This window comes from Syngnathus acus, chromosome 2, assembly GCF_901709675.1.
Source record: "Syngnathus acus chromosome 2, fSynAcu1.2, whole genome shotgun sequence".
Lineage (NCBI taxonomy): Eukaryota > Metazoa > Chordata > Actinopteri > Syngnathiformes > Syngnathidae > Syngnathus > Syngnathus acus.
In genome coordinates, this window is record NC_051088.1 from 23,795,985 (window position 1) to 23,820,910 (window position 24,926).

The following is a 24,926-nucleotide window of genomic DNA, read 5'->3' on the forward strand; positions in this document are numbered from 1 at the left end:
CCCTCTAGTGGCGTTCACATGCAAAGCACAACTATGGCCAAAGTTCCGTTTGGGCTTGCTTTGACCACATTATATAAAACGACAATGGATTATCTTAAACGAAACTTTATTTCACTGAATTGGTCTTTGACACGTTCCTATGTATTACATGTATAGTGAAACTAGAATGGTTTTAAGATACATAAACACAAAGCTAGAGTTACACCAACCATTGTTTATCTCCAAGTCATCGTTGCTTTTTAAGAACTATTCTAAATTTTCACGACCACGTGTGTGCACTGGGTAATAGACTGTTACAGAAGCAATTTTTTTTTTTTTTTAGCCATAAGACTTGTCAGTAAAAACAAAGCAAGTAAATACCAGATATACAGACAGGCTTCGTTCCACATTCACTAACTGCATTTTTCATCAAGCATAATGAAATGGACTTTTTCTTTTTTTTTTTTTAATGAACAAAACATTTCAATTCCTTGGAGCATTGTCAGAAGAAACAGCGTAATAACGTGGAATGGTGTCTTCAACTACAAGATGTGGAATGTAGTGGTGATACACAGTATTGTGACACTGAGCCTCTTTCCAATGAGATGAAATTGCACCTTCACGTGATTTTCGCGGGTCATCGTTCCGACTTTGTCTGATCTCAACTGGTATTTGCTAACGCCGATGGTAAAAATAGAATCAAGAGGCTATGCCGGACACAAAAGCATTTTGTTGCCGAGACAACGCCTGAAGATGTAATTCTGAAAGCAAGATTGATTAAAGTGAGGTCAACAACTAGTTTCCTGTGGATATTACACACAAAGGATAAAATAACCTGCAGCCACATTAGACGGTACGCATCACTTACGAGTGAGTCAATCTACTTAAGTTTGCAAAAGAGGGGGGGGGGGGGGGGGGGGGTAATGCCTTTTTTGAGAGGGAGCCTCGCGATGCAAATGTCTGAATAATATGAAACGTGATCATTTAAGGGGTCCCTTTCGTTTGTGAAAACGGTCGAGGCGCATTCCACTCGGATGTCAGTGTCACAATACAGCCTGCCTCCTTTCTGTATGAGCCCACAGCAGAATTGCAGTTAAGTCGAATACGGGATTGTACGTGATTCCGGAAAAGTCAAAAAAACGCAAATTGCTCTTGGGGGTTGTGAAGCAAATGGAACACCTACCATCACAGTGTTTGCCAGTTTCATTACCATACAATAAAACCCATACAATAAAACCTGTAAATACCATGATGAATCACAATAATAAAAGTAACAAAAAGAAGCAGGGGAGGAGGAAAATGAGCCACAAACGAGCCGGGACAAAGGAATTTGGAAGGACGATTAGAATTCACGACCACCCCCCCCCCCCCCCCCCCCCCATACACAAGATGTCTCTCAAACAAGTGCGCGCACACAACTTTTTTCTTTTTTTTTTTTTTTTTTCTTTACACTCTCACCCGCTCCCCACGAACGTGCAGACGTACACACAGAGCTAACGAAAAACAATACGAATTTCTACAAAATGACTGAACGTACTAACAACTGAAAATGACCCTGTCGCCTCGCAGTGAACTGAGAGGGGTAAACTAGTTGGTCAGGAGCAATTCAGGCTGCTTGTCATACAGAAGAGGGAGGGGCTGATGGAGTGGAAGGAGACTGGAGGGAAGGGGAGGGGGGGGGATGTATATAAGCTGTCTGTGTTTTTAAGATAAGAGTGTATGTGGATTAACAGTGCAATTCCTTTAGTTTTCCCCTTCTCCGGTCTCCCCCTCGTCGCCCTGATTTTCTGATGTCCACAGCTGCAAAGAAACAAGAGGCACAGTTGAAGTTGTCATGTCAGAGCTGCGGAGTGAACGACGAGGCGCGATTGGACTCACAGTCAAGTTGTCCCTTAGTAGCTGCATGATCAGGGTGCTGTCTTTGTAAGAGTCCTCGTTCAAAGTGTCAAGCTCGGCGATGGCTTCATCGAATGCCTGAAATGGAAGAAATGGTGGATTCAGGGATCGGTTTCTTAAAACGTGAGCAAAGAGTATGTCGTACTCGATTGGTCAGACTTTACGCCGATATAGTTTCATACTTCAAATGTAATTATTTGTAGGGCATAAAAAGTCTCATTTAATATACTCAGTCTTTTTTCCCCATTCAAAGCTGTTAACAATAGTTCTTTGTGGTGTGAGCATATTTGCCTGATCAAACATGGCGAAAAATGGGCGTGACCACAGCCAACCTTTTCCTGCGCCCCTTTCATTTGTGTAGCATTCGTTTGCCTCAGTATGTCTCACTTTTTATAAATATAACGTTTGTTTTGAACACTTATCACACCTCTGTTCGATTATTGTGTTTTTGCTTTTAAAACGAGTCTCGCCTTAGGAATCACTCGTCAGGCTGCCAACGCTGCCCTCTGTTGGTCAGAGTTAAACATTGCATCCTCTTCACCAGTAATACTGCACGTTAATGTCCCCCCTCGTTATATATATATATATATTTTTTACTTCTCTAGAGACATTTTGCCTCAATTGACTGCAGAGGGCACGTGGTGTCATCAAAAAAAAAAAAGTTCACACCGTCTTTGCCAGACTGCAGGCCTTTTCTGGGTTGTTCTGGATCTCATAATAGAAGACAGAGAAGTTGAGGGCCAAGCCAAGCCTAATGGGGTGTGTTGGCTGCATATCCCCCTTGCTAATGTCGAAAGCTTGCTGGTATGCTTGCTGGGAATTATCGACGGTATCTGGAGACATAAAAATGTTTGAATTTTTTTTGTTATGGTCATTGAGTTTTACCAAACAATGCTAACAATCGCGTCCTTCCTTACCCTTCTTAGCATCTCCGGATGCCACCTCAGACAGGTATCTATAATAGTCGCCCTTCATTTTCAGATAGAACACCTTGCCTTCGGAACTCCCGGCATTGACAATAAGGTACTTGTCCAGAAGCCCCTGAAAATCAGCGTTTGAGATTGTCAGAGCAAACGAAAGGTCAAAAACCGCATGGGAAAGTCGAACTGTCTTACCAGCACATCGTGGCAGATTTCCTGCAGCTCAGATTCGATCTTCTCCCGATATTCACGAGCCATCTGCTTCTTCTTGTCATTGCCTTCAATTTTCTGCTCAATGCTGGAGATGACGCGCCAGGATGAGCGGCGCGCTCCGACCACATTCTTGTAGGCAACCGAGAGGAGGTTGCGCTCCTCGTTTGACAGCTCCATACTTTGCTCCGTCACACTCTTCATGGCTGCGGCCATGTCGTCATAGCGCTCAGCCTGCTCGGCAAGCTTGGCATTCTGTACCAGGTCGTTCTTGTCCATTTTCTAGTTTGGAGGATAGAAAATGTTAGTCATGTGGAGACTGTTACAAGATCAATGTAAAGTGCATCATTATCAATTAAATGCATTTTTATTATTGTAGAAGTGTCTGCTGTGGAAAATGAATCATTTATACTTAATTGTTGTCAAAATTATTACGTATTAAGTATTTTCAAAACTGGACACTATATTAATTAGTGACTTTGTACTTTTGTATTCACTGTGTGTTTTAAAAATACTTGGCCATTTAAAATGATTCTGATAGTATTCCCTTACATATTGATTTTGCTTAGATTTTTCGCATGGAAAAAATATGTGCACTGCTCTACAAATTTAGAGAAGCACTGATTTCTCGAACCCATCAAAAAAATGTACATTCACAATTGAAAATTAGGGGAAATTGTCCAGAAACGGCGACAATATAATTTGCGAAAGAAGGCATTTGGTCGAAGAGTGCGGATGAGCGCCGCAAACTGGGCCCCTTGGCAAGTGGGTCAACCTTGCATTTGCTCAAGTTAGCCTCAAGCTAATTACAAGCGCACTACCCAATGGTGTCCGTTAGCTCAATTTTGGCAGGAAAAAAAAATACCAGTCTATAAATAGCTACTTATCCCGATATCTTCTATGTAGGAAATACTCGCACGAAGAGCTAATTAACATTTTACCACTCAAAAATTTCTACAAGCACCCGCATCCATTTTACTGCTGTTCAAAGCTAGTGTTGCTAACGGCGCTAGCGTAATGACACATTTGATTAACAGATATTAACGACGTAAATCCGTTTGATACATTTCCATTGTCATCGAGGATTTAATAAAGGAGACCCAATGCTAGCATGGATGAAATTCGTCCGATACATGTCGTTCAGCTAACGGAGCGGCCTGATGTACCGAATATCTACAACGTTCCGTTAGCTAGGCCACAGAAATAAGGTGGATTTAAAAAAAAAAAACTAACGCAGTCACGTTCTTGACAATTTGTTACAAATATGGAGATAACGGTGCACGGCGCTGCTTGGATGAGGAGTTAAAATCACAGCGGTGGTTTCATTTTTTTGAAATATGAAAACCTTTTTTTTTCCCCCCGTCCGCTATCCAACACAACACGGCCCGCTAAGCGAGCGCCCGTCAGTACAAAGTGTCACGGAATCGGAACGGAGGCTATGGTGTCGTTGGCTGGCGAGCTAGCCAATAGCATTAGCAGGCTAGCTAGTGTTCATGCTAACGCTAGTTAGCCTTTGACGAAGCCCAAGCTAGGTTGATGATGATGGCTCCTCAAAAAGGATTCAATTGGCCGCGACGGGGGGAAAAAACAGCGTCGGAAATTGGCATCTGCACATTAGACTGTGATTACAGCTACGGTCTCAAATGAAAAACATCTTCCCACTTACAATATCGGCGACTTTTAATCCTGATTATTCTCAACTCTCCGTTAGACGTTTTAATGCCTCCGTGCTCCCGTCGCGCTCGGCGTATATCTCAGGGCAGAACCACTTCCGTTATGCCGCTACTTGCATTTCCTCTTTTCTCGCCACACATCTGCCTTACGTAAGACATTACGACGCTCATGACAAGAAATATAGAAATCGGATTGTCCAACTCGTCACGTTGTGTGTGTTTTTTAAATAATTTTTATTCGATTGCTAATCTCACGAGACGACCTTGTTATATGAACGTCATTTTTTACTATTGTCTTTGTACCTTAAAGTGAGACCGTTTATTGGTCACAGCAAAGATATTTCAAAGGTCAAGGTCAGCAATCAGATCTTGAATTAATCTTCTTTTGGGGGAGAGTGAGAACCAAGTTTGTTTAAATTGGAGGACATTTCTGCCTGCCGCCCCAACCGTGCATGCAGAGAAAAACACGCTTGTATAAATGATAGTTGTCCTGAGTAATAACATCCATCCATATTCTACATTGATAATCTCCACTGGTTTCAAGGGTGACTCTTGACGAGAGGTAAAGTACACCCTGGACTGGTCGCCAGCCATTCACAGGGGCACGTATAGCGATGAACACAGCTACATTTGAGTGAGATCATTTACTGACTTCATTGTTTTTTGAAAGTATCCAGCAGAAACCCTCATAAGGGACAGGGAAGACTTGCTAATTCCACTCAGGAAGCCCTGAGCCTGGATTCAAACCTCCAGTCTCAGGCAGCTGTGCCACAATGATCGCTCAATATTATGTAAAATATCAATATTTGCTTGTCCCTCCTATCATTTGATATGGGTCATTCCTGACTATCTGTGCCAATCTGTACCCATTTACTGAAATGCTTACTATGATTAATCATAACACCAAATGAACACAATACCTATTTTTCTATTGGTCATAATTAACTTGATTTTATTTTTTCCCACCCAGATGTCCTTTTAAATGCTCCAAGGCACATTTTTACTTTCAGAGATATATTTTAGTGATGGTATAATGAAGCTTTGAATTGACTTCTTTGTTGTATTTTTTTTTTACTTCCATTCCTAGAAAACCATGACACGTTATTTTAAACATACAATTCAAAACAATTCAGGCTTTATCATATACATTGTTGATCACAAGAAATGACCCCCAAAAAATCTACTTAATTTGTCATGCATAATATAGCACTTTATTATAGACAGTCACACACCAAACACACACTTTGGGGTCTTTGCAGGTGCATTTTGTATTTAAAGTCTGATCAACACGCCTCATACGTGATTATAAACATACAGTGTCATTCATTTAAAATGTGAACGACATAAACTCTGCATAATCGTCCCATAACTTCATGGATTTTAGATGTGTGCTCCTGTGGCAAAATTCCAAAGGATGTGTCCATGATGAAATGTATCAAGTCCACACAAGCATCCTTCACTTGGCTGTGGGCTCATTCACGGCTGTGCCACCATCTGCTACTTTTTGCTGGTACTCCCTCTCGGATTGTTTTCTTCGGTAGACGTCATCTGATAAGAAAGGGATGTAGGTGAGACAGCAATCAAGTCAATCATAATGTTCAAGTGATCCCAGGACATTTTCTGCGACCCACCTCATGAAATTTCAAACAATTTATGCACAAAATGCTACCGTTGCAACATTATAGTCAGCCTAAAACAAAATGTAGCTGAAGTAAAAGTTATTATTTGAAATTCCAAATAGTTTACGTGTGTTTTTTCCCCTCTTGCTCCTCTTATTTGTGTGACCTTGCCAAGTTGCACTTACAGAATGTTTCTTTTCCTATTCTCACGTTGATCATGATCCACTCCATGACACCTCCAATGCAAAAAAAGACTGGAAGAAATCGATACGGACCAAAACGACGTTTCCCAGGAAAGAGACCCAAAAAATACCGTAGTGTTGTACTCCTTTGAAGCATCCCGAACAACCATATAAGTTTAAATAGATATAAATATGGTATTGCAGTACGGTCGTTTCGTAAATGCCCTTCCTACAAGAACCTGTGGTGCGCTTGTTTTAACATCAGACCAAAAAAAGAAACACGGGCGGTTTAGCGCTGATTGTGAACGTGTCTTCGAACCGCAGCAACATTACACAGAAGCAAGCGCACCCATAACTGACGTCATATCCGGCAGCGCCGTGTTTATTTTCCGCTTAAACTAAACTACTAATATCCAAGCGTGATGAATTTAATTATTGACAGTTTAAACTGTTATATTTAAAACAACCTGTAATATATTTTATTCGTTATTGACTAAATGGGACTTCCTATACCAGAGAACAGTAATAACATTTTATTGCAAGTGACAAATGAATTGTGGTTGCACCATTTAAAAAAAAAAAAAAGTTCAACCTTTGAGATACTGGATTTATTGATGGCAAGTGTAACAGCATGACACAAAACTGCAAACATACATCTAAACAGATGCATTAAACACATGCAACAACTACATAGGACAGAAGTACCATTAAGAATATAAACAGCTAAGAGCACCATGGGCTCACCAGAATTGGCTTCCAAGGTAGAGTATATATATTTATATACAAATTTTCTTTCTAGACGGAATAACTCATGAGGCAAAATGCAACATTTCAACAAAGTGCCACTAGGAAAAGGTTTCCAATAGCCCTCAAACACAAGAAGGTTGCTGAAGCCCAAAGCGAGCATCCAACACTTCCTATTTTTGGCTTCATCAAAAGCACCGCACAGCAAGACAAGGGCAAGTCAGACATATAAAAACATACACGCGCAGGCAGCAGTCGGCCATTACAACTTTGCGGGGTAATAACTGTGGAATGTATTGCTCATTTCAAAATGTAAAACATACAAACATTGGCATCACATATTGACTAATGTCTTTATCATGGCTCATTTTGTTTCTTTCTTTTTCTAAAGGTGTCCTTTATTCATCTTCACTTTTGATCATCTTTTAAACTATTACTTGTTTGACACATCAGAATCGATCGTGGCCAAAACAAAACAAAAAAAATAATACTCCCTTTATGATGATATGCGAACGGGCATTTGACCCCATCTTAACACGGCGACAACAAATCAATCTTCCACGATTTGAGCCGGTCGACAGAAAGTCCAGTGATGCTCCACCGTGTTCTCGTTGGCCCGCTCGCTCATGTGGTGCACACGCGTGTTACGAATGGTAAAGCCTTGTTTCATGATGTAGTCCATGAGATGAACTCGCAGGGACACTTCCTGGTGATAGTCACACGGCCCGAAGGTGAAGGACACCTGGCAGTCTCTGGTGTCCATCATGTGTTTGTTCCACTTGGTGAAGTTGTTGGAAATGCCCTCGAGCAGGGCGTGGACCTTTGTGGTTATGGTCAGCTGTGTGATGATGACGGCTACTGGGTTGGAGTACTTGGACAGTTTGCGTGTGCTGGAAAGCTCCACAACCTGCTCGAAGATGTCCGGAGGGTACAGCGGCTTGGGATCGCTCAGGCAATGGATCAAGGGTTCAATCTGATAGAAGTCGGCTTCTTTTCTCAGAAGGTCTGTCTCTGTGAAGTCAGCCGGGAGGGTGAGCTCCGACGTCCGCAGGAAGTTCAGGATGTACCTGAAAAGCGTCCCGTCGCGGTCAATGAAGTAATTGCCCTGGGAGTCGCGGGCTGTTGGGAAGTCTCCCCGGAACATGGCGCCCAGCATGGAGTCAGGATAACGCTGCAGCGTGGACAAGCTGGTTGTGTACAGGTGACCTCCGACGTTTAAGGTGACGGGAGTAGGCATCTGAAGCAAAGGTGAGAGAGGGAAGACCTTTTTGATGCATTTGCACAAGCCAAGGGAATTAAATCAGAAGGGCTGCATCGATATGAACGCCAATGTCGGTCTCTGCGTCTCGAGGGCAAAAAAAAAAAAGATCCGGTGCTGAAACACTAATCCCACTTTACCTTACAGGCAGGTGGAGTAGAAGCCATGCCGGCTGTGTTGAAGAACTTAAACCAGGGTTGGGCAACTGGTGGACTGCATGCACGACCACACTTTGAGTGGCCCCTTAATTAATCCAGTTAAAAAAAAAAAAGGAGGGGGTGGTTGAATTTGTTTTTTACAACTGTAACTGCATGATGTAATGTCAAAGTAGTATCTGGTCTAGGTATCGGTACGTACTCAAATGTAAATACTTGAGTTTGAATAAACGTGGTATCTGTGCATCCCTGTTGATCTAAAATCGACTACATTTTGATTTCTTGTAATAATAACAATAATGCAATTTATTTGGAGGTGCACAGCATTCAATCAAACAGTAAAATCAAGAATGTAAAGAATGCTTGGATGATAGGGCTTGCAAGTCTCACTTACCCTATGGCCCCAGCCTCCATTATCCATTTGTAGACAAATACCCACTTGGTCAGGACCCGAAACAGAGCGACAAACGTGCTTTGGCTCAATTCACTTCCACCTGTAAAACAAAAAAATACAAGCCGGTTGAGGAATGCGGGGCCTGTTTAATAACGTCCATGTCAATTAATGTGATGTAGCTGTGCAGGTATGTCAGTTCAAATTTGTGTCCAATTTAAATGTGCTCATGACATCACATAGCATCAAAAGACAGTAAAACAGTGATATCAATACGTACATATGCTTAACCTTGTTTGAGTAGAGGGTGAGGATTGGTTGTCCAAAAATAATTTTACCGCCCCTCCCAAAAGAAATAGGTCATGTTAATAAAATTATTTGAGATGATTTTATTGTATTTTTTAAAACATCATAATGTTTGTTTTCTTGATGTTTTTAATGTTTATTGTAAGGCACTGCATGACATGAAGTGTGCTATACAAATCTGTCTTTCCTAGTTTTGGAGCTGAAACACATTAATCGCATTTCCATTCATTTCAATGGCAAACAATACCTCGGTTCAAGTTTCAAACGGGCCCATGGACTTCTTAACTCGAGGTTCCACTGTTTATAATATAGATGATTCGATAATCTTAAATATGCGTGTTTTGGTAATACGAGAGATCATCCACAGAGGACGGTACGGATTCGAACCCCCGTCCTCAAAACTTTAAGACGAATAATCAAACCACGAGTCCACCATGTCGACCACAATCTCCCTTTGCCAATGCAAGCGAATGCTGCTTAGACTAAAGCGCAAAGCATTGCAAATGTGAACTTTTATTGCTAAGGCTACTAGTTAGCCTGCTAGCTAGTGAGGCTAGCGAGCTGGTGTTACGGACTCAGAATTCAAGTTGCTCATTTGAAACGTGACACAAACGATGAAATTCGAGCTCACCGACAGGCTCTTTTCGATTGCGTCCTTTCGTCCCAACAGAGGAGCCCGAGCGAGGTTAAGGTTGAGCGGTGCTGATGCCAGTCAGTGAGTGATGTTCACCGCAGCCAAGCGGACATGCACGCGCAGTCGCGTATGCACGCGCACGGATTTGTCCTGCCCGTTTACACGCAGCTTTACGGTAAAGCCGATTTCAAAATAAAAGCTATATCGTACCGTATTCTCCGTGTATTCCAAGTCAAATGTAATCAGATGACTTATTAATGTCTTAGCAGGAATTAATGAATTATCTACTTAGCATATTTAGACAAAGATGTAAATTCTGGAGAGCTTTGTCTTTATCCATGTTTGGAGGTCAGGGTTCACACCTGGGCTCCAGCTTTCCTGTGTGGAGTTTGCACATTCTCCCTGTGCTTGCGTTGGTTTTCACCAGCTCCCTCCCACATTCCAAAAAACATGAATGTTCCCTGTGACTTGCTGGTGGACCACTCCAAGTCTGAAGCTGACATTTGAACCCAGAACCAAGAGGCACTAACCACTCCGACAATATTTACCCAGTTACTAAAACTGCAAAGCTGTAATCATGCAACAGGAGACTGTGTATATGGATTTTATAAATTACCGTAAAGCCCAAAATTCTCGACTATTGCACAAAGTTCTGCGGTCAAATCAAGCACAGTAACTTTAACCCCCACATTTTCTTTCTATTATTTATTATTAACCACACACAAACCCCAATTTGAATTTAGGATGATTTCTTTGCGCCTCCTCTCGCTTCTTGCTGCAGGATGATGAACTCGAGGATGAGTTTGGCTGTGCGACAAGGCTTCTCCATCACCACAGAGTGGCCACAGTTCTCCAGCAGGTCCACTCTGCATCCTGGCAACATTTCTGCAATGACCGTGGCTCCAGACACATCCACCACCTGAAGAAACACCCTTAATTGTAATTAATTGTAATTAATAAACCCTTAATTGCCTGGCAATGGATTTTCTAAATGAATGAATCAAATGTTGCGCGTAATCTTCGATCAGTGGCTCATTAAGCCTCAAAATAGAGTTTACTACGACTTTACCTACCTGATCCCGTTTGCCCCATATCACCTGCACAGGCGCAGTGATGAGATGCAAGTGTTCCTGTAAAGCATATCTGGATTTCTCACTCACAATCTCGAGAAACACTGTTTAACAAAAGGAAATGCAATCACTACTGTGTTTCATGAAGACACCAACATTTCAGACCATTCAAATGAACTAACCTTCTTCATAAAAAGAGTTGTGAGGCTCTCGGACATCCACAAGTCCTTGGAGAATCTAAAGAAAATGATAGCTTGAAATGATGCAAGTATTGAACACGGTTTAAAAAAAAAAAAACGACTGAATCTGACCTGCTGAGGTATCTTAAAGCGAACATGTGAACATAGCCTGAACATGTCCTGCATCTCCTCAGGTGTGGTTGGGATGAGTGGAATATTCAGTGTGTAGTTGCTACGCTCCAGATCTTGCAGATGATTATCAAACTTGGTCTCACATGGATGTTTGATACCTTTAGGAACAACGGACATCATAAACTTTGATATGAATGGCTACACTATATGTGATTGTTTTAATGAGCCGCCCAAGAATAATTCCGTTGCCATGACAGAATTAGATTCAGTGGATCAAAAAAAACAAAAAAACAAATTTGCTTTAGCACTAAATGATGAAAGATTGAACACTGAAGGTGTCGTGCTTGTCTGATTGGATCTCAATGCAGCATTTGATGCAATGGCCATGACGTGTACATTATTATTGGCACATACAACATACTTACCATCTGGACATATGAGCGTCATGCTACAAATTTCTCTTGGGTAAGTGGCGGCGTACACCCCGGCGACATTTCCCCCCATGGAGGTCCCAACCACATGGAAAGGTTTCCGGTCCAAGCGAATTGTTTCCACAAACTGAGAAAAAAATGATGCACCAAAACTGACTTTTACAGTGAAAACATGTCATCAGCCAAATATATTGCGCTGTATATTATTTCCCAGTGTATACCTGATGAATTCTCCTGGCCTGCCCCACGATGGAGTAATCCTCTGCGTTGGTCCGGGTCGTACCCTCGTGGCCTGGCATGTCCACGCATACGATGTGTAGATGTTTTGGCAGGTACTGATAAAAAGAGCATAGCTCAATGTATTATGTATTATTTTTAACCAACATGATATTTCCGCACTCTTCAAACCTGGTAACACCCTGAGACAAAGGCCGGGATGCCTCAAAAGAGAAGTACCGTATTTTCCGGACTTTAAGGCGCACCTAAAAACCTCAAATTTTCTCAAAAGCCGACAGTGCGCCTTATAGTCCGGTGCGCCTTATATATGGACCAAATTCCTAAATTTAAACTGGCCCGAAGCATTATGTCATGAAATCAATCATAAGTAAATGAATCATGAATCAAAAAGACTATGGATCATTATTTTGTGATTTGTTGCGTCTGAAGTTGAAATAAAAAAGATAAAATGGAGAATGATTTGATTTGGATTAAAAATCTGACATGATGCATTAATGGTGCGCCTTATAGTCCGGTGCGCCTTATATAAGGACAAAGTTTTAAAATGGGCCATTCATTGAAGGTGCGCCTTATAGTCCGGTGCGCCTTATAGTCCGGATAATACGGTACTTGCATTAATTTATATTCATTATTATTGTATTAATTAATTAATACTTGTACTCTAACTTAGGGGATAAATATTTGGCGTTCGACATGAACACTCAAACCAGAACTGTCCTATGTAGCATGTGTGCAAGATTCTTTAAGATGACTACCACCATGCTACTATGCTAACTGCTATGTAGCCTTGAAGCTAATGTTAAAAAAGTGAATCAACTACTTTTAGTTTTATTTCCACTTGTCTTTACACTTGTTTTAACATATTGTTATATGAACTATTTTTCTTTAAGATGACTCCCACCGTCCTACCATGCTAACCGCTATGTAGCCTTGAGGCTAATGTTAAAAAAAAAGTTAATCAAGCTGTCAACTACTTTCAGTTTTATTTTCACACATTGTTAAATCAACTTTTTAGCTTTTATCTCAGCAAAAACAAACAAACAAAGCTAACAGCTCAGGTTTATGCAGACAAAATAAGTAGCATTTTAAGAATGACTTGTCCTTGACCTCCAACATGGCGGATAAACAAATACATCAATCACATTGCCACCTCACTTTTGTCTGACCTTGACAAGTGTGAGCCAAGTGTCTTTGTGAGTAGAGAAGCTGTGCAGCATCAGAATGGAGGGCCTCATTCCGGGCTTGCCTCGACAGGAGTAACAGAAACGGTAGCCTCGGCAATCTGCATAGTGGACCTGGAGACCCAGAGTCCTCCTCCAGTACCTTCACAAGAGCATCAGAATTTCATACAACATGATCCAAACATTCTGATCTGCATTGGCCGTGACCCCTTTCTCAATTATAATAAGAAACAGCGCAAGTAACTTATCGACCTTACCAATAGTAGACTTTAATGAGTGCCGAGGGCCACAAGAGGAAGGAAGCGACGAATGCCAAAAGGGGGATAGCCAGCGTTCCCCCAGCAATTATCAACAGATTCACAAGGTCTAATTCGGCTGCCATGTCTTTCCTGGGTTAAACACAATGATTAAGCGTGTGATTTATCGTAGGATGACTTTAGACATTGATCAAAAGTTTCACAAAGCTTTTCAAATGAGGCTCTATATCAATACAAAAAAAGCGGACTTACTATTCTGTCGATTTTCCTTCCTTGATTATCGTCACAGGGCAGACGTAGGATGAACTCTTTAAATCGTAACAATTTTCTGATAGCTGGAAAGAATGTCAATTTGAATTCCAGAAATGTAGAATAGCTTCATCCCTGCGCCAGGCAGTTAGCCCTCGCAGATTATGCCGGCTCTAGATAAACTTATTGATTAATAGTCATCACCGGGGAAGAAAACTGGGCCACTAGAATATTCGCTCGTTCTTTTAAAGTGAACGCACAAGTTGGAACTTTACAAATGATCGTGGCGCCAACATTTTGCAATTTGCAGTTCAGAACTTGTTCATGATATATGGACTTGTGTTTGATTGGGGATTGTTGGACCATGAGTTTAGGATTCAAGTACTAAATGCACCACTGGGTGTCATGAGTGTGCATTTTACTGATGAACTGTCGCTTGAGGCAACCAGTGTGCTACCTCTATCCCACTTGAGCTATCAAAATAATGGTTTTACACAATAGTTTGGAAAAAAAACAATACGTACATACTTGCATAAGCTATTTTTAATAATGCTTGCTTCATGCTGACTGAATTTTTGAACACATCTTGTTTAATTGACAATCAAACAGCAAATACAATGTGTTGCGTAATAGACATGGAGTTCAAATAATCCATTGTATTGTTGGAAATTGTTGTATTCAAGCTACACGGCTAAGAATTAGCCTGCAATTTGCTGATGGCGTGCAGAACTGACATTCTGCTGCAACCCTGGACCTCTACTGATGACCTACATACAGAACAAACTGGAGCAGAATAAATGGAGGGATGCAAGCCCAGCATAGGAATTTGTTCTTTTATTTTGGTCTGTCTAGTGTATTTTGTTTGTTATTCCACAAAGTGAGCTCCAGCCACAATCTGGCTGTCACATGACAGGGATAATTCAAACTCAGGCTCCTTTGCTAACGTTTTGTGCCAAATAAAGTGAGCATTGTTGCGACATCTGAAATTCAGCAAGGCATGGGTCATTCTGTTGAGAAATGTTCGGCTTCCTCCTCAAGTGGGAGTGCTGCCCACTTTGCGGGACGGACCGCACCAAAAGCATAGCTCGGTCATTTCGGAGCAAGGCTTCATATCAGTACAGCTGCTGCGTGAACATAGTTTGTCGAACTTTGGATAGCAACCAGCTTGCTGATTGGACTAGTGGCACTGCTTTTAATTGTCTGCCAAGTTTTAGAATTTGATGAGAGAAGCATAGCAATCTTGTTGTTCTTTAAAAGGGTTTAATTCACACAGCATTGTACAACAGTGAGAACAAAACAACAAACTCACAATGCCTGGAGATGAAAACTAGGAGTCAGATATTCCATCAGCTCTAAATGGAACGAAGGGTTGTGGTCGCAGTGTTCTAATGAGCTCGCTAGAAACTTTGAACGTGACGAGTCCTGAAGTGTGAGTCACCGTGTTAAAATATGAGGCATCTAAATATAAACCATTGGTTAAGAAAAAAGGCTTGCTCACTGGCTTCTTACAAATGCCCAAAATGTGCAGAGGGGTGGCTTAAGTCCAGCCAGGTCAGGTCAAGCCAAAGATTTATGCTAAATTCATTCCAAGACAGCTTTATTGCTTCTTCCAGCTGTCCATTACGGTTTATTGTGGATTGGATGTTACGGCAGATATAATTGACAGACGGTCCTGCAACTTTTCTGACTTCCCGTAAAGTTTGTGCAAAGTGCCCAGTGCTTATTTTTTCTGGCCCATTTGAGATGTTGCGTCAATTTGTGCTAGCATGTTATTTAGGCACGTCTGCTAGCTAATGCTATGCTAGCGTGTGGTTTAGGTACGTATGATAGCTAATGCTATGCTAGTGCGTTGTTTAGGAAAGTGTTATCTTTTAATACCATCCCAAGATTCTGTTCACATTAACATCAAACCTGTACACTGCCCCACATCGAGTTTCTCTGACTTAGCAGTTAAGCAGCGCATAGCTTTGACATTTTCAAGCTACCTCGTCAAAGCCGAACAGTAAGCAAAGCTCCGCTATTAGCATAGATTGGTTAGCAAATAGCGCTATCAGCATTAGCAAGATGAACAGATCTGTGACATTAATTGACAAGTGTAAATTGAAAGTGTTGAATGTGTTGTGTAATTCTTTATTCTTTGTGTATTTTTGATTGAAGAATACCAGCAATCCTTTTTAAAGACACCGTCAACTCTTTTGAATTGTGAACAATAAATCTCCTTTAATGGGCTCATAATTGGTGCATGAGGTCAATAGGTCACTTTATTGAGTGCTTATTGCGTTGACAACTACACACACTATCTTATGAGAGGCTTGAGCCGCCCAAATTCTTCTTCTATATAACTACAATTAGTCTGTAGAGAACATTTACATTCATTAATGGACAACTTACAGCTCAATATTTTCCAAAATGGTCCAAAAGATAGACCACTAGTACTTTGCAAACATAAACATTTAGAGAACTTTCTTTAATGAGCTCAAGTGCTATGTGAATAAAAGTTCCAAGATGTTGATAGAGTGTTACATATGACACCTTCTAATTAACAGTGCAGATAATAGTACGTGTCGCGCATGTCAGTTTCAGTGCGGGGAAATCTTATGACATTGTGTGCATGTATGTGTGGCCCTCAGGTCTTAAAGAGCGCAGCAGCAGTCACAGCTGTTAGAGCCACAGCAACCAAAGGCCCCCAGATCATCCACGGCTTCTGAAACAAGTGGTGGCACAAAAATGGAAACATCAGCGTCACCATGTGAAAGCCGCCCTCTGGCACAAGCATCAATGGAAAGCGACCGGGGCGGTGCGACAGAGAATGTCAGTTCAAAAAAAAAATGAAGATGAGCTCATCCAAAAGTCACTGGGAGAAAAGCTTGTTAGTATCCAGACATAATCTCATTTCACAAGCTGTTTGACTTGAAAGGTTAGATTGCTGCTGCACAGATTTTTTGTTTTGTTTTCTCCACTGGAAGTTTTTTTTTTTTTTTAAAGGAGGAAGGAGCAAAGGGGTTGCTTATTAAGCCATGCGGTGATCTGGAGGATGAAAATGACAGACGTGGGCTAGGAATAATGTGTACCTTACTACCACAATGCGCCGAAGCACCATAACAGCAAAGCCAGGACAAGGCCGATGACTATGGCTTGAACAGGCAGCATTAGGGGCGTCTACAGGAGGGAAGTGATATGATCATAATCAACTAACTATTAATAGAGGAACACCCTTCGGTAAGTTGTGCCTTTTTTATTTTTATGGGATTCACACGCTTGTCAATGTTGTCAAGCAACAGGAAACACACCGGATGAGTGAGAACGACATTAATTGAATCATACAAATGATACAATTCTTGGAAATAATGAACTAAATCAATTTATATTTGGTAATCGATGTCTCAATCTACCCGAGCGAGATGAAGCAACCTGAACGCACCTTTGTTCCTTTCTCTTGCAGATCCTTCATGTTGGCTTTACACTCCTCCAGTTCGGTCACAAGTGACAGCTTCTCCTGCTCCGTCTTCTCATAGTCGTCCTTCAGGTCAGTCAACTCCGTCTTGGTCGCCTCATACTATAAAAAATGGATTTGAATTAAACTCAATGGACAGGGATGGAAAATGGCTAGAATATTTTAGCGACAGCTAATTCTTACTCGCCGAGACTGTCTGGCTGCTTTTACAGCCCAAATGACTTCAGACAACTTGGGTTCAAGTTATTTATCACTAGCTCTGCTTAAATTACCTTTAATGGGGCTCGTTGAATGTGTTTATACCATCGTGCTTGTGTTTGATTACTCGCCGCTTGTGTTTTATGTGCGTACTTTTGTAAAAGGTGATATCAACATCTTTTTATATAGTCATTATTACATTTTCAAATCGCATTTCAACAAACTTTCCATCTCGAGCAACGATATATTTATGTTACTTCAAAGCCTTGATGATGTAATCACATACTCAAATGCCAGAATGACAAATATTGTGATGAGTGCATGTGACAACCTATTATAATTAAATACGTTGGCAGACGGCAGTCTGTTTCTGGAGATGGTTGCGGAAAGGTTACTAAGGTGGTGAGAGTTTTGCGTACACACACATAACTGGTTTCTCCTGATCAGCAGGGCACTTGAGAATTGGCTGATCGCAACTAAGACGGTTCACCTGTTTGTGCTAGTCTTTCTTTTTTTTTGCTATCACTCAAAACAACACGTTAGCTTTCTGCTAAACGTATTATTGCATTCGTCCAGACGAGCACTCCGACTGCCTGCTAAACCTGTCGTGAAAAATCCCTGTCTGCTTGTCAGGATGTTGTCAGAAGATGACAAAACGAGTCGTGCCCGTTTGGGACATCAAACACAGCGCACGTTAGCCGTGTTAGCACAAAACTGTTGCGTAACCCGGTTATCATAATACGATCTAATGATTTGATCTTGATGTCATCTGAGGCTACAAGGCTCCTTTCACACGTTACATTTTATTTTCATTTCTGGAAAAAAAAAAAGCGATTAGGATCAGATCACTACAATCGTAATACTTTTGTCGTAATGTATAATGTCATTTTTAATCGTGCATCCTTGTTGATGAAAGAGAAACGACACTTGGCGAGCCAATCAAACGGCTCGTAAATATTTTTCACGCGGTAACTACTTTACAGCTCAAAGATAAACACACTGTCGTGAGGATAAAAATAGCCTGGCGAGTGTTTTTATGTCTGAAGCAGCGCACGTTTTGACGCGTGAGACAGCACTTGTCATTTTAAAGGCATTGATGAACTTTGTGAGCTTGGATTAGCGATTCCTTAACAAGGTGTGAAAAGATTATCAGGTTTGCTGCGGGGGATTATCCAATTACACCTGACTTGTTTTGAAAATGATTTACTTACCACCAATAAATGTATTTTTGCTCATCTGGTGGCAGGCAGAACAACAAACTTTTGGTGACATTTTTGTTTGAAGGTGTGGTACGAGTTTTCTTCTGGTGTCAAGAACAGAATTTGCCTTGGCTTACTAAAAACCTGAGAAGCTGATTTCATCCTCACCTGTCTCCGCAGGGCCTCCTTGGAACGATCAGCTTCATCCAGTTGGCTTTGTAGCTTGCTGCTATCCTGTTGGTGCTGAAGCTCCAAAGCTGCCAGCTTCTTTTCCAGCTCCTGCTGAGATCTCTCCAGAACTTTCAGGTTGTTGCTCAATTCTGCATTCTGGCCACGTGAACTAGCAGCAAACCCCCAAAAAATAATCATTTCAGCAGATGGTGGTTATGACCTTTGTGACGTCAAAGAAACCAGACAGGTGATCATATCCCAAAACATGGTTGCCTTTATGAATTCGGAATACTTTTAAGATGGTGACAACATGTAGAAGGCGAACTTCTGGGATGGATTCAATTGGCTACCTCTCATAAGATGCAGTAAAAGCATCCTTAGCACTGACCTGACAAGTTCTTTCTCCAACTGCTGCTGTTTCTGCTGCATCGCCTCATTTTTAGCACAGAGTGCCACACTTTCTTGCTTCTCTTTCTTTTGGGCCTTCAGGAGTTCCTCTTTCTCTGCTCTGAGGGAAGTGCACTCACTTTGCAGATTGCCCTTTTCTTTCTGATGCTTATTCACCAATTCCTGTTTCTCCGATCGCAGACTAGAACACTCCTTCTGAAGGCCGTTACACTCCACCTGCATGGACTGCACCTCATTTGCTGTGAAAAAAAAAAAGACCCAACAAATTTTATTCATGTCCATAAGTTAAAATTTACCAACAGATCTGCAAAAAAATAAATTAATAATTAATATAAATAATTAATAATAATTTAATGATAATTTAATAATAATAATTTATAATTAATAATTAATTTAATAATTAATCATTTAAAAATAATAATTTTTCACACTCCTCCATAACTATGCAAAGCTGAATCATCAATCGATCAAAACTATCCTAAATACTGTAATGCCTTGAGATACAAGTTAATTTGTGCCATGACCACACACACACAACTCAAAACAGTCGTATCTCAAATCGTCTATCACCATTGAAACAAATGGAAATATTATTAATCCGTTCCTGACGCCCCCCCCAAAAGACATACTTTTATGTTTTTGCTGTTTTAATCAAGAATAAAGACACTCTACAATATTGCACTTTATAAAAACAAAGAATAAGAACATAACTACAATGTAAAGCATTAAGTAGTTTGTGCCTGCAACTATTGATGCTAACCTTAGCTTGTCAATGGGAATTTACATTATAAGTCAGCATTATGCTATTTGAGGGGAACAGTTTTGTTGTTTTAAATACACGTGCAATCCTGTTTTGTTTTATGTTTAGTCTGACGGTAACTTTAAACTGGGCATGTCATTGAACAGCTGAAAGCTTCTTTACTGCCAACAAGCAGCGCTCGTAACTCATGCTTGCGCTAGCAAGTCAGAGCAAACATATCAGATGATTGACGGCTCATATTAAAAAAAAAAAAAAAGTCGCGTAGACCGTATCTTAAGGTACCATTTGTATGTAAAAATATGTAGATTTCGGAAATGTGTAAACTGCAATAATGATCATGAGATTGTCAGGATTTCATTTGTCCAGCAGCCAATGAGAATTAACCGATGGATTATTTTGAGGAATAACAATACAACAAATCTAGTATCACAAAGTGCATTTGCGGCCGGAGGCACCTTGTATTTCTGCCGTTTTCTGCCACTGCTTGCCCTGCTGCTGGAGATCCCGCTGCAGGTCATCCATCTCACGCTCGTATTTGCTGGCAGTCTGACGCCATTTGTCCAATTCCTTGGAAACGGTTGCCAGGTTGAACTCGACGGCGCCGACGTCATGGTCCCGCTCGGCGGAAGCTGCCTCCAGGAGGCGTTTCAGCGACTTCACCTCGTCACGTGAACTTTCGAGCTCGTCACGTAAACTGGAGGAGACGTCTGTCTGCTCTCTGAGGATGTCCATTTCATCTTGGAGCCGCCGCAGTTGCCCTGTTTAAAGTCAGCTCATTATTTCCAACAGCGGTGGTAAGAATATTTTCAAAATGTCACACATAAAAGCATGTGACATAATATTTTCTGTATTGAGCAAGTAGACTACAAAAAAAGAAAAATATTTTACCTTCTAGCTCCATGCATTTGTGTCTCTCCATGTTAGCCTGATCCTGGGCCTTCCCAAGTTCATCATTCAAGCGCTGGATTGTTTTTTCATAGTCGCTTGAGGAGCTCATATTTGAGCGGGTGAGATCATCTGCGATAAAGAACAATGGTCATCCAAAATCAAAAGCGCGATTCTAACAAGAGAGCGGCCGGCCGTTAATGTAAACGTTCCTATCTTCCCACAGACGCTGTGGAATGTCGAGGCTGAACATTTGTCGCGGCCATAACCAGGAGAAGACCATGGCGTTGGGTGTCATCACAAAAATAGAAGGGTAACTTAAAGGCCCTCTTTTTTAATCTGCTCCAGTCCCAAATATTATAATAACCAGGGCTGACACGGCAGTTAATTTCCCAAGATATTAAAACAAGCCTATTACGTAAGCTAATTGCCAACCCAGAAAAGAACGAAATGTTGCATTTCCTATCGGATCGAGTCCGTCACTCATCATGTTTGGTATTGGACGAAAACAAGCTCTGCAAATGCTTAGCGCTTTCCGCTTCCCAGCGAATATCTTGATCCACTAATCTGTGTTGGCTAGAAAAAGAGATGACCTCATCTTGGACCGAGCATTTTAGCAGGGGAGGAAAACGAGTCACAACATTTCAAAGCATGCGCGCCATAAAAGGATGCGTCTGATGAGTGCGATGCAGTATTTGCCAAAGCGTGACTCTCTCACATTGCCGTCGTCTTAATGTACCGTCCACGGAGGCACCAACGGATGACACCGATAAATCCGTGGCAAACAAGGGGGACTACTGGAGGCTGGTGGCACCCTCGGGCTCAAGCGCATGACCAGCCTGCTTGTGCGCCAGACAAAGGCCCGGCCGGGCATGCTGCGTTGTGTCCAATCTGTTTGTATGTTCCGACATGCATGCATATTTATGAGTGAGAAAGTAAGTGGGCTCCTTGTTAATAGGGGTGGTCTTTGTCGAGCTGAGAGAGAAGTATGTATGTATAAATAAATAAATACACAAATACATAAAAAAGAAAAATAAGTAAAATAAATGAAATTAAAAAAGAAATAAAATCTACCACAATATCTTTAGCTGACCCATCATGGCTTGAGTGTCAGCCAATCCAAGTATTAATTGGATTAGAATGTATAAAAATACCTTTTGGTGAGATAGGATACTAAGCATCGTGCTGCGTGATGACACACAAAAAAAAAAGTAGAGGAATTTCTTTTTTTAGCTCAAGTGCTGAAAGCTAAAGTCATGGCGGCGGCCCAGCTGCCCTGTCACTTTCCACCCCAATGAATGACACGGCCTGTTTTAACATATATAGAATGAGACTAATCAGTAGACAATGCAGATCATATGGGCAAAGAAGGTTATATAAAAAATGAAGCACTGCGGTGAGGATGTCACAAACGCTCTCTATGTTGTGCAGTGAAGCATTGCAAATGCAGTACAATCCTCAGGCAAAAATGAATTCTTGAAGGTGGAGTCACATTATTCTATGATTTTTCTTTTGAAAAGTCATGAGTTAGTCTGCTGACATGTTCTCTGGTCAAGGAGACTCTTCTAATAGGGTGTTGACACATGAGGCACTCAAATAAGCATATCAGATTGTAAAGTCATGGCACTGCCTTTAATTGACGCTTCAGAATGACTTAGAATTTTGCTTTTCTTGGTTTGAGCGATTGCTCAATGTCATAATTCGTGTCTGGCCAAAGATAACAAAATATTCTGCATTACCTTTAATTCGTGATATGTTGCTCATTGGGTCACTCATTTCCTTTTCTTTCGTGATCTTATCTGCATTAGAATGAGACAAAACAAAAATAGGAAAAAAAAAAAAGCACAGATGGTGGTTAAAGATTGGAAATACATTAACAACAAATCCAACAGTGCTTGTTTTTTCACGAGCAAGTTGCACCGTGAGGATATTAATTAATCGCAAGAAAATTGTCAAACTTAGTTGAAAGAGTTACCTCAATAATCCAGACCAGGTTAGTATTGCTCTGCGGCTCCAGCAGTCCTTGACATGAAGAACTCTTCTCCAACTATCAGATTTTTTCTGATGCTCAACGGAATAGTCCAAACGGGGACCTGGGGCGGGGGTGGGGTGTACTCTGCACTTAGTGCCAGATCTCGCTAATTTTGCACCAAAAAACCCACGAGTGACAAATTTGTGTTCCAAAATATATTCAAAAGCAAATAAGTTAAGTGTGATTAAAACGAATCGCTCGTGAATTGGTCAAATAAATCCCCCGAAAAGATGGCACCCCTCTGTTTTGTTGTGGCGTTGGCCTGCCCCTCCACACTAGGTCATGCATCTGAGTCCCGGCCGGCCGGCATCACGGAAGCTCCAGCTGCATACTGACACTGAGAGGTTTTGTTTAGAGTGGCCTGCTGCTGATGATGATGCGGAACGTCACAGATGATCCTCTACTGTCCTCCATATATCGTTCAACGCAAAACTATAAAAGCAGTCATAATCAATTGGAGATTGCATTTCATTCTGTTGACCTACACTTGTATTTATTTTTACAAAAATATGCCTCCAGACTGATGTTAAATTTAGTGCCATTTGCTTTGCTATTCATTTAGGCTACGCCAAATCATGTCAGTTTGTTGATCTATTTTTGCTCACTGCATATATTGTGAGGCAGAACAATTTAATATAGTTCCACTAGATGGCAGAAGTGAGGTGATGAAGCACTTTGCAGGCAACTCAGGTGAATTGGGGGAGTTGAGTTCAAAGCAAACATGGTGCATCAGCATTTAACTGTTATGCTGCAAGCTAATGGAACAATAAGATGACATCAGATTTAGAATAGAATAGATCTTTATTGTCATTGTCACACATGTACAACGAAATTTAAAAAGTGCCAACCGATCAGTGCATAAAATAAAAAATAAATAGAATAAAAAGATAAAAAAATACAAGATAAAAACCCACAGAAGAACATACACATTGAGTTTGAAGCACATTGAACTTGTGTATGAATAAAGCTGCCTTGCTAATTAGAATTGAAAGAAACCAGAGACCATTTGAGCTAATAGGAGCACATTCAAAAGTTGACCCAGAGCATGACCTCCTAAACAATGTCAGATGTTGAGCGGTGATATGTCATCCGATTTTACACACAGACCTTGCCCTTAGTTGGACAAGATCCTCATGAAATGGAGATTTAGGATGAGACGTTACTAATCATTGACATATTTCGGTCAATCATCAACTATTGCAGCCTTCGCTATTTTCAGTAGATTTGCATATATTTGATTTCCCAAAACCTTCCTGCTAATTTAACAAACAGGATTCTTCCCTAGAACATAAAAAGAGCTGTCATTTTGCGACACGATTCTGTGCGACCTTTGGGCTCACATTGATGTGTATTGGTTCGCACCAGATTATTATCCTCACTTGACTGATTGTTTGACTTTGCTGCTCTGCTCGTGCACCACCAAATAGACAGCTTATCCAACCGAGCAAAGATTCTCTCTTCACCTTTAGGATCTAGTTTTTGCAGGTTCATCTACAATCAGTGACAGACATGCACCCCCCAAAAATGATCATCGACGGTGGGGTGAGGGGACGCTCTGTCCAGTAGCTACACATTTCAATTAGCCACAGAATCACAAGGTTAGCCACTGTTTTACTCGAGTCTATGCTATCTAGCCTTGCAGTACGTTGCAGCTTTTTACTGATGATATAATCCTGATATTCCAGTTTGGTCCCAGGCTCCAGTCAGATTCTGAGTTTCATCCTCGGCTTCAATCGGTTCCTACGGCTACAACCTGTCGGGAGAGCGGTACTATGCAGCCGTATTGTTGTGTTTGACTATTTGCAGGATCACCAAGATTATATTCTAGTATGTTGCTACAGTGATGGAGGAAACACTGCACGTGACCTTTCTTGTCTGTCAACTTGGCAGAAGTAAGGAATTTATTAGGCTAGACCAAGGGTGTCAAACTCGTTTTTGTCACGGGACGCACTTCTTGTCATAGTTTCCCTCCCCATTATGACTGTCAACGTCGTCTATATACATACGGTACAGGCTACACAACTATCTGATGAATAACTAGTTTTGAAATCAGAGATGAGTCAAACATTTTTCAAATCGTTTAAAAAGATGAATGGTAATCAAAATGGATGGCAAT

The 24,926-nt window shown here is 41.2% G+C and overlaps 5 protein-coding genes and 2 long non-coding RNA genes across 11 annotated transcripts; 2 read left to right on the forward strand and 5 right to left on the reverse strand.

Annotated features, from left to right (window-relative positions):
* Positions 1-283: 283 nt before the first annotated feature.
* Positions 284-4,810, reverse strand: LOC119119642 (14-3-3 protein beta/alpha-1). Its single transcript, XM_037246123.1, has 6 exons — positions 4,672-4,810; positions 2,991-3,287; positions 2,793-2,916; positions 2,545-2,708; positions 1,858-1,953; positions 284-1,779 (listed from the first exon to the last, which is right to left on the reverse strand). Exons 2-6 carry the CDS (start codon positions 3,282-3,284, stop codon positions 1,723-1,725), a joined length of 735 nt encoding a protein of 244 aa, XP_037102018.1. The 5' UTR covers positions 3,285-3,287; positions 4,672-4,810; the 3' UTR covers positions 284-1,722.
* An 872-nt stretch (positions 4,811-5,682) lies between these two features.
* On the reverse strand, positions 5,683-6,774 carry LOC119119643 (small integral membrane protein 4). Its single transcript, XM_037246125.1, has 2 exons — positions 6,483-6,774; positions 5,683-6,226 (listed from the first exon to the last, which is right to left on the reverse strand). The coding sequence occupies exons 1-2, from the start codon at positions 6,634-6,636 to the stop codon at positions 6,135-6,137; spliced, it is 246 nt and encodes an 81-aa protein (XP_037102020.1). The 5' UTR covers positions 6,637-6,774; the 3' UTR covers positions 5,683-6,134.
* Positions 6,775-7,065: 291 nt separating this feature from the next.
* Positions 7,066-10,117, reverse strand: kctd6b (potassium channel tetramerization domain containing 6b). 2 transcript variants are annotated; one of them, XM_037244885.1, is made up of 4 exons: positions 9,965-10,117; positions 9,031-9,130; positions 8,622-8,724; positions 7,066-8,460 (listed from the first exon to the last, which is right to left on the reverse strand). In XM_037244885.1, the coding sequence occupies exons 2-4, from the start codon at positions 9,048-9,050 to the stop codon at positions 7,774-7,776; spliced, it is 810 nt and encodes a 269-aa protein (XP_037100780.1). In that variant the 5' UTR covers positions 9,051-9,130; positions 9,965-10,117; the 3' UTR covers positions 7,066-7,773. The 2 variants fall into 2 exon arrangements, with proteins under 2 accessions (XP_037100780.1, XP_037100788.1); XM_037244893.1 differs by lacking the exon at positions 8,622-8,724.
* A 483-nt stretch (positions 10,118-10,600) lies between these two features.
* Positions 10,601-14,181, reverse strand: abhd6b (abhydrolase domain containing 6, acylglycerol lipase b). Of its 2 annotated transcripts, XM_037276951.1 has the most exons (9): positions 13,707-14,181; positions 13,455-13,586; positions 13,183-13,339; positions 12,001-12,114; positions 11,774-11,906; positions 11,349-11,506; positions 11,220-11,274; positions 11,041-11,141; positions 10,603-10,886 (listed from the first exon to the last, which is right to left on the reverse strand). In XM_037276951.1, the coding sequence occupies exons 2-9, from the start codon at positions 13,577-13,579 to the stop codon at positions 10,707-10,709; spliced, it is 1,023 nt and encodes a 340-aa protein (XP_037132846.1). In that variant the 5' UTR covers positions 13,580-13,586; positions 13,707-14,181; the 3' UTR covers positions 10,603-10,706. The 2 variants fall into 2 exon arrangements, with proteins under 2 accessions (XP_037132848.1, XP_037132846.1); XM_037276953.1 differs by lacking the exon at positions 13,707-14,181 and having other exon boundaries at positions 10,601-10,886; positions 13,455-13,692.
* A 1,720-nt stretch (positions 14,182-15,901) lies between these two features.
* Positions 15,902-22,847, reverse strand: slmapb (sarcolemma associated protein b). Of its 3 annotated transcripts, none has more exons than XM_037239580.1 (9): positions 22,754-22,847; positions 22,518-22,577; positions 20,782-20,910; positions 20,349-20,651; positions 19,114-19,372; positions 18,723-18,894; positions 17,125-17,259; positions 16,775-16,862; positions 15,902-16,404 (listed from the first exon to the last, which is right to left on the reverse strand). In XM_037239580.1, exons 2-8 carry the CDS (start codon positions 22,552-22,554, stop codon positions 16,779-16,781), a joined length of 1,119 nt encoding a protein of 372 aa, XP_037095475.1. In that variant the 5' UTR covers positions 22,555-22,577; positions 22,754-22,847; the 3' UTR covers positions 15,902-16,404; positions 16,775-16,778. The 3 variants fall into 3 exon arrangements, with proteins under 3 accessions (XP_037095475.1, XP_037095464.1, XP_037095486.1); XM_037239569.1 differs by having other exon boundaries at positions 15,902-16,407; XM_037239591.1 differs by lacking the exon at positions 16,775-16,862 and having other exon boundaries at positions 15,902-16,407.
* LOC119115239 lies at positions 16,782-21,078 on the forward strand. The gene is made up of 6 exons (XR_005096109.1): positions 16,782-16,922; positions 17,146-17,229; positions 18,735-18,860; positions 20,479-20,687; positions 20,818-20,900; positions 21,005-21,078. It is a non-coding gene; the product is annotated as an uncharacterized LOC119115239 (long non-coding RNA).
* On the forward strand, positions 21,528-23,281 carry LOC119115246. Its single transcript, XR_005096110.1, has 2 exons — positions 21,528-21,772; positions 21,808-23,281. It is a non-coding gene; the product is annotated as an uncharacterized LOC119115246 (long non-coding RNA).
* The last annotated feature ends 1,645 nt before the right edge of the window (positions 23,282-24,926 follow it).